Below are 7,326 nucleotides of genomic sequence, written 5' to 3' on the forward strand. Positions count from 1 at the left end.
ACAGCAGAAGTGAGTATAAGGGGTATTTTAATGAATCTTTGCGATTGCCTTTTCTAATAACGTGCTAGTTAGCAAGTTTAGCGGCTAAATGTGGCTAAAGTAAACAGGCTTGTCACTCCACAGAGAGAAGAGAGGGGCGAGGTGAGCAGAGCTCATTAACATTTAAAGCAACCTCGACCAGAACAGGATGATTTTTGAAGAGCTGATTTTGGCAAGGTAAAAAGGGTGTTGTTTTACACAACCATTGAGAATTTTTAATCATAGTATATTATAGACTTTTTTTTAAGGCCCTAAAGAATCATATCAACTTGTGTAAAATGGGCATGCGATGACCCCTTCAAAAAAGGCTTGTATGTTCTTCAAAGTTTATGTATTTGATCAAAAATACAGAAAAAGGTCATATTATTTAACATTTTTGCAATTTAAAATAAGACTTTTCTATTTTAATATGCTTTAAAATATAATTTGTTTCTGTGGTGCAAAGCTGAATTTTCATCAGCCATTACTTCAGTGTCACATGATCCTTCAGAAATCATTTGAATATGTTAATTTATTAATCAACGTTGGAAACAATTGTGCTGCTTAATACTTTTTTGGAACCTCTGATACTTTTTTCAGGATTCTTTGATGAACAGAGAGTTAAAAAGAACAGTATTCAAAATAATCTTTTCTGACAGCAAAGTCTTTACTATCACTTTTTATCAATTTAACATATCCTTGCTGAATAAAAGTATTCATCAAAGAAAGGAAAAATGCACTCTCCCCAAACTTTGAACTGTAGTGTATATTGTTACAAAAAAAAAAAATATTTGAATTAAATGCTGTTCTTTTTAACGTTTTATAAAAGAATCCTAAAAAAGTATCACAGGTTCCCTAAATAAATAAATAAATAAATAAATAAATAAAAATAAGCAACACAACTATTTCCAACATTGATATTAATATTAAAATAATTTCTGAAGGATCATTTGACACTGAAGACTGGAGTAATGATGCTGAAAATTCAACTTTGCATCGCAGGAATAAATTCTATTTTAAAGTATATTAAAATCTGGTTATTAAAATCTGGTATATTGATAATCTGGTTTCTAAGCGCCCACTAGAGGAAGACAACCGCCACCGATTTCTCCAGACCAGATGGTGGCAGTACGTAATGCTGCTTTGCGTTATCAAGCAATACAACAAACCCGGAGGAAGGACGCGGGCAATTCACTAGTGCACTATTGTGAGTTTTATGTTAAACTTTACCGTTTTATTTAACATGTTTGCGTAAAATATAAACAGGAAGAACATGAAAGTGTCACTATCGAATTCAGTGTGTAATTTATGTGGCAGTTATACATGTACAATCACTTGTATGCATCAGGCTTGGTTGTTTCTGTCCAACATGTATAATAATGTATTGTTATTCAAAGGCCATTTAGTAATATAAGACGCCCTACGTATCATTTGACATTAAGTACATTTCGTGAGAGGACACCGTGTTTTCCGTGGAGCTTATAGCATCGGTGAGCTCTGACAGAAATGCGTGCTTGTTTTGTGATTTCTGTCTGTGTGGATTCATGTTTTATAGTGTTTGGGTGGCGCATGTCACAGTCAGCGCAGCCCGGCGCGATGCCTTCAGCCCCGGATTCCCCGTCTCTGAGCGTGACAGTCAGCGGGAATGTGCAGAAATACAGCATCAAGAAGAAAAAGGTCTTAAATGCGGAGGAGACCGAGCTGTTCGAGCTTACTCAAGCTGCTGGGATAGTCATTGACCAAGAGGTTTTCAAGTGAGTCCCACAAATTCAAATTTAAAACAGGCTATAGCATTCTATAAGACAAGACACTACAGGTGAATAGGGTAAAGTAATTAACTCTATATCACTATTCTTCCAGGTGATTAGTTACAGTACATTGTTTTGTATTATATGTTTTATGTTTAAAGGGATAGTTAACCCGAAAATTAAAATTCTGTTATTAATTACCCACCCTGGTCGTCCCAAAGCCTTTAAAATGCAAATCAGCAGTGAAATAATAAACACCTAAATGTGCATTTTGGATGTTTTCTTTCCATGTTTTTCTTTTAGTCTGAAAGAAGACTGGACCCAAAATCTGAATATTGACCAGTACATTAATTAACAATGGATTTGTTTTGAAGGAATCATTCCTCTAAGTCAAATCTTTTAAATGAATCAAGTAAACTTTGAGAGCTGTTCTCCAGTCACCGACTCCAACTGTCTTTTTTAATCCAGTCTGGCTCATAATGAGCCAGGCTAACAGATTTCTGACTTTTTGAACCAAATCTGTCTTTTCAACCAGTTTGCAGAAATAATTCAGTTTTTCCATTAGTACTTTTACTTTTGGATTTGGTGAGGCGTGTGTGAAACTTTGTTAAAATAAACATTAACTGAAATAAAGTGCATACACCAAAATGTTAATAATTTTACCAGAATAAGAAGGATCATACAAAATGCATGTTATTTTTTATTTAGTAATGATATTTCACATAAAAGACGTTTACATGTAGTCCACAAGGGAAACTAATAATTAAATGTATAAAAATGACCCTGCTCAAAAGTTTGCATACACTTAATTCTTAATACTGTGTTGTTACCTGAATAATCCACAGCTGTTTGTTTGTTTGTTTACAGATAGTTGTTCATGAGTCCCTTGTTTGTCTTGAACAGAAAAATCCTTCAGGTCTCACAAATTCTTTGGTTTTTCAGCATGTTTGTGTATTTGAACTCTTTCCAACAATGACTGTATGATTTCGAGATCCATCTTTTCACACTGAGGACAACTGAGGGACAACTGACAACTAATGTAACTATGTTAATTATTTTACCAAAATAAGAGAGATCATACAAAATGGTGAGGGAGTCATATGCAACTATTACAGAAGGTTCAAACACTCATTGATGCTCCAGGAGGAGTAATGATGCATTAAAAGCTGGGGCGGTAAAAACTTTTTGAATTTAAAGATTAGGGTAACATATTTTATCTTCTGGGAAACATGCAGGTTTTTTCTGTAGCTTCTGAAGGAAGCTAAATGAAAAACATATGATATAAAGGTAAAATAAGAAAAATGTACACGTCTTCATTCTGTTTAAAAGTTTACACCCCTGGCTCTTAATGCATCGTTTTTCACTCTGGAGCATCACTTTGATTTGAGTGTTTGAATCTTCTGTAATATTTGCATATGACTCCTTCACCATTTTTGTATGATCTCTCTTATTTTGGTAAAATAATTACCTTTTGCAGATTCTGCAAGATGCATGTAAAGTTTTGACCGCAACTGTATATATAAAATTTTTTTAGAAATAAAAATGTTCAATATTTTATTTTACAAGGTAACATTCTTAATTTTCCGCATCAAATATACAGACATATTTTTATATATATATATATATATATATATATGTGTGTGTATATATATATATATATATATATATTATATATTTATAAAATTTTAAGACTAATTCTTATTCACTTTACCTAAAATGAAAACCTAAAATATAAAAGTTATATTTAATTGAATGAAATTAATAAAAGCTGCAACAGTGAACTACCTAAGGCTAATGAAGCATATGTTTTTGCATATTATGTCTCCTTATTACAATATTAATACACTTTTTTGTATTTGAACACTGTCGTATTTAATTCCACTGCTGTTGCCACTTTCATAAAAGCAATGTAGTAAAAACTAATTTAGAATTTGCAGTAAAATCACTGTAGCATACTAAGCAGTTTTGATCTGTTAATTTTACATGATTTGAAATGTTCCATCTCGCTCTGCTACAGGATCATACTGGACCTGTTAAAGATGAACGTTGCTCCTCTAGCAGTCTTTCAGACCCTAAAGGCCATGTGTGCAGGCCAGAAGGTTTCTGAAACATCCACCGGTGACGCATCCACAGCATCCCACACCACCACTGTACCTTCAGAGCCTAGAGGTAAGTGCTATACTTGTAAAACTCATGGAGAACAAAGCATAGCATGCCAAAGAATTACATGGTTTGAGTTGGAAAACAGGTGAAAGCAACATCTATGCTGTTCTGATGGTACTTTTGTACTCCAACTGTTCTTTTTGGTAATCTCTGTGTGACTTCCTATAGAAGAGGAGAGTGTGGTCTCAGGAAAGAGCGCTAAAACTACAGCCCCTCCTTCTGCATCTGTGTCCCGCCCACCTAGGGGAGGGGCTAAGATAGTGGTCTACAGTGCGGGTGACACGAGCGCTCCTATCTCTCAAGGTTTTTCTTCTCTCTCTCTTTTAGCTTGGTTCTCTCATCCTTTTTTTAATCCCGATGCTTGCGAGTTCAAGGTCTTCTCTTCACTCCCATGAACTATTGCAGCACATTTCTCACGCTGACATAACTAATTCCTGCCTCAGCTTCATAGTGCCATATATCTGTTCTCATTCTCATGCCTCGCCGATTGTGCCAGCGATTTGCGGGCTCAATGCTCCGAATATGAGGGTGAAATGCCCCAGATCTGCTTTCTTCATGTGTCTCATGGACTCTGTGACTCTCATCCAGCTATAGAGTCTTCTGCTTCTCATGGTAAATGAATGTTGCTAATGGCGTGTGTCGAATGTGACACTGTAATGCACTAGTAAACCAGCATCCTGCAAAATTGTCTTGACACCAACACTGAAAAACATGCATGTGACTGTCAACTTCATAATCGGATGGTGTTTGCCACTTCATCACTGAATACAACTGATTTGTTATAAATCATTTTGGTGTTGCCTAATCAATATAATGTCCCTCATATGTGACGACCTACATCATTTTGAGTCGTTTTGACCCAGAAACACACTTTGCAGTTTTTTGCACTGAATAAAAGTTTTATTTCTTTAAAGGTGTAATTATATTTATACATCAAACTGGTCAAAATATAATAATTTAAATGGTGTCTGTTTTAATTTTAAATTACAAAACTTCAAGCATTAAATAAATAAAATTATTTTCTAATAATATATTTTAGCGATAATCATTTCCATAGCTGACCAACAAGCTAAACTTTCCAGTTTTCTTGTTTTTTTATTTGTTGTTTTCAGAAAATAAATTAATTAATCAAACAAATTAAATATCAGCATATTACAGTGGAAAAAAAAAAACACTGATCAGTAGAATTTTTAATGTTTTTTTAAACAAAGTTCCATTTATTTGACCAAAAATACAGAAAAAGTAATATTATGAAATATTATTGCAATTTAAAATAGTGGCTTTCTATTTTAATATACTTTTGTTTTTTAAAGAAGTCTTTTCTGTTCATCAAGGCTGTGTTCATTTAATTAAAAATACAGCAAAAAAACTAATATTGTGAAATTATTTAATTTACTTTTTATTATTTAATTTTAAAAAAGCAGTTTTCTATTGTAATATACTTTAAAATATAATTTATTTCGGTGATGCAAAGGTGAATTTTCATTAGCCATTACTCAGTCTTCAGTGTTACATGATCCTTCAGAAATCATTGTAATATGCTAATTTATTATCAGTGTTGGAAACCGTGTTGCTTAATATTTTTTTTGGAACCTGTGATACCTTTTTCAGTATTCTTTGATGATTAAAAAGTTAAAAAGAACAGCATTTATTCAAAATAGAAATATTTTCTAACAATATAAGTCTTTACTATCACTTTTTATGAATTTAACACATCCTTGGTGAATAAAATAATTAATGTCTTTCAAACAAAGAAAGAAAGAAAAAATTACAGACCCCAGACTTTGTTACAAAAGATTGCCATTTTAATAAATGCTGTTCTTTTTAATGTTTTATTCAGCAAAGAATCCCAAAAAAAAGTATTACAGGTTGATAATAAATCAACATATTGGAATTTGGAAGGATCATGTGACACTGAAGACTGGAGTAATGATGCTGAAAATTTGCATCACAGGAATAAATTTTAAAGTATATTAAAATAGAAAACCGCTTTTTTAGGTTGCAATAATATTTCACAATATTACTGTTTTTTTCTGTATTTTTAATCAAATAAATGCAGCCTTGATGAGCAGAAAAAATTCTTTAAAAACTTTAAAAATCTTACTGATTCTAAATTCTTTGTTGCATTCTATAAGTAGTAGTTTAAGCAGAATAGATGATCAAGTCATGCGCATGTTTCAGCTGTAGCATGTCATTATTTGAATGTCATAATAAAATGTACAAGCTTCTCATAAAAGTCTTAGCTTTCAAATTACAAGCTGTTTGCTTGCAGCTTCCAACTCAAAACGATAGAGCCCGTCACATATGTATGTATTTTATGTGTTATGTTTATGTGCATTTCTTCTGTGTGTATTTGTGATTCAGTACGCAGTAAAACAAGTTCAGGGCAAGGGGAGAAATCAGCAAGAGATGGTTCTAGCCAGCGAGTGCCACGACAGGTCAGCGCCACCAGGGGGCAGAAGAGCGCCAAGAGCTCAGGCAGCAGCAGTTCGTCTTCCCAGCTCACCTCCAACTGAAGTTCTTCATGCATTAACCAACACTCACCAAACTTGCTCAAATTAAACTCATGTTCTGTTAAAGAAGGTTCCTGTAGAGTTTGCAGAAACTTTTTCACTGCAAACAAAAATAGTCATTTTAGGGATCTCCTTTGGGAAATTTTCAGTGTTTTAGCGAAGACCTCTTTGCATAAAATTTGCATCTCGCCCAGAGAGACTATAGCTGGAGTACGCCATATTTTCCACGGTTTAGTTTACACTTTCACACCAAAATCATTTGAGAAAAACACAGATAATCATTTGCTATCTTTAAACCATCCACTTCTAAAACCTTGCAGATTCAGGCTGCTGTGAACCACGTCTTTTTTAAACTGTTCTTGTGAAAGACACTCAAAATTGTCTTGGAAGACTTTGATGTCTAAATAGACATTATTTTCTATTATTTGTGCTCTTTTTGTACATTATTTCTTTTATCCTTTTTTTTAAGTATTGAGTAAAGATATTCCTTTTTAAAAGCAATTATTGTATTTTGCACTTTAATTCTTTACATGATGAAGCACAGTTTGTGTAATATACATTTGTGTGCATAAATCAATTATATAGCAAAATATGAGAGTGTATTTGTTGTTGATGAAAAGTCTGAATTCATGTTTCTGGTTTAATTTCTTGATGAGCACCAAGACATAAGCATTTAAGTATGCAGTCACTGTGTGGAAAAAATATGACTGCTCTCTTTATTCATTTTGACCAGAATGAACTCTTGATCAGCATACTTCATATTTCACGTTGAATAAGATTGAATTTGATGCACTGCCTTTCTCTATAGAAGCTGTACTGTGTAAGAAGAGGCCAGGGTCAATGGAAGCACTTGCGTGTTTGTACACTTCACTTTCTTTACTGTG

General features: G+C 33.4%; 1 protein-coding gene across 3 annotated transcripts; it reads left to right on the forward strand.

The window, feature by feature from the left end:
* The first annotated feature begins 1,114 nt into the window (after positions 1–1,114).
* mzt2b (mitotic spindle organizing protein 2B) lies at positions 1,115–7,014 on the forward strand. Of its 3 annotated transcripts, none has more exons than XM_051093829.1 (5): positions 1,115–1,225; positions 1,574–1,772; positions 3,784–3,935; positions 4,101–4,232; positions 6,294–7,014. In XM_051093829.1, exons 1-5 carry the CDS (start codon positions 1,138–1,140, stop codon positions 6,443–6,445), a joined length of 723 nt encoding a protein of 240 aa, XP_050949786.1. In that variant the 5' UTR covers positions 1,115–1,137; the 3' UTR covers positions 6,446–7,014. The 3 variants fall into 3 exon arrangements, with proteins under 3 accessions (XP_050949786.1, XP_050949785.1, XP_050949787.1); XM_051093828.1 differs by having other exon boundaries at positions 4,098–4,232; positions 6,294–7,011; XM_051093830.1 differs by lacking the exon at positions 4,101–4,232.
* The last annotated feature ends 312 nt before the right edge of the window (positions 7,015–7,326 follow it).

The sequence above is a fragment of the Labeo rohita genome, chromosome 21 (genome assembly GCF_022985175.1).
Source record: "Labeo rohita strain BAU-BD-2019 chromosome 21, IGBB_LRoh.1.0, whole genome shotgun sequence".
Lineage (NCBI taxonomy): Eukaryota > Metazoa > Chordata > Actinopteri > Cypriniformes > Cyprinidae > Labeo > Labeo rohita.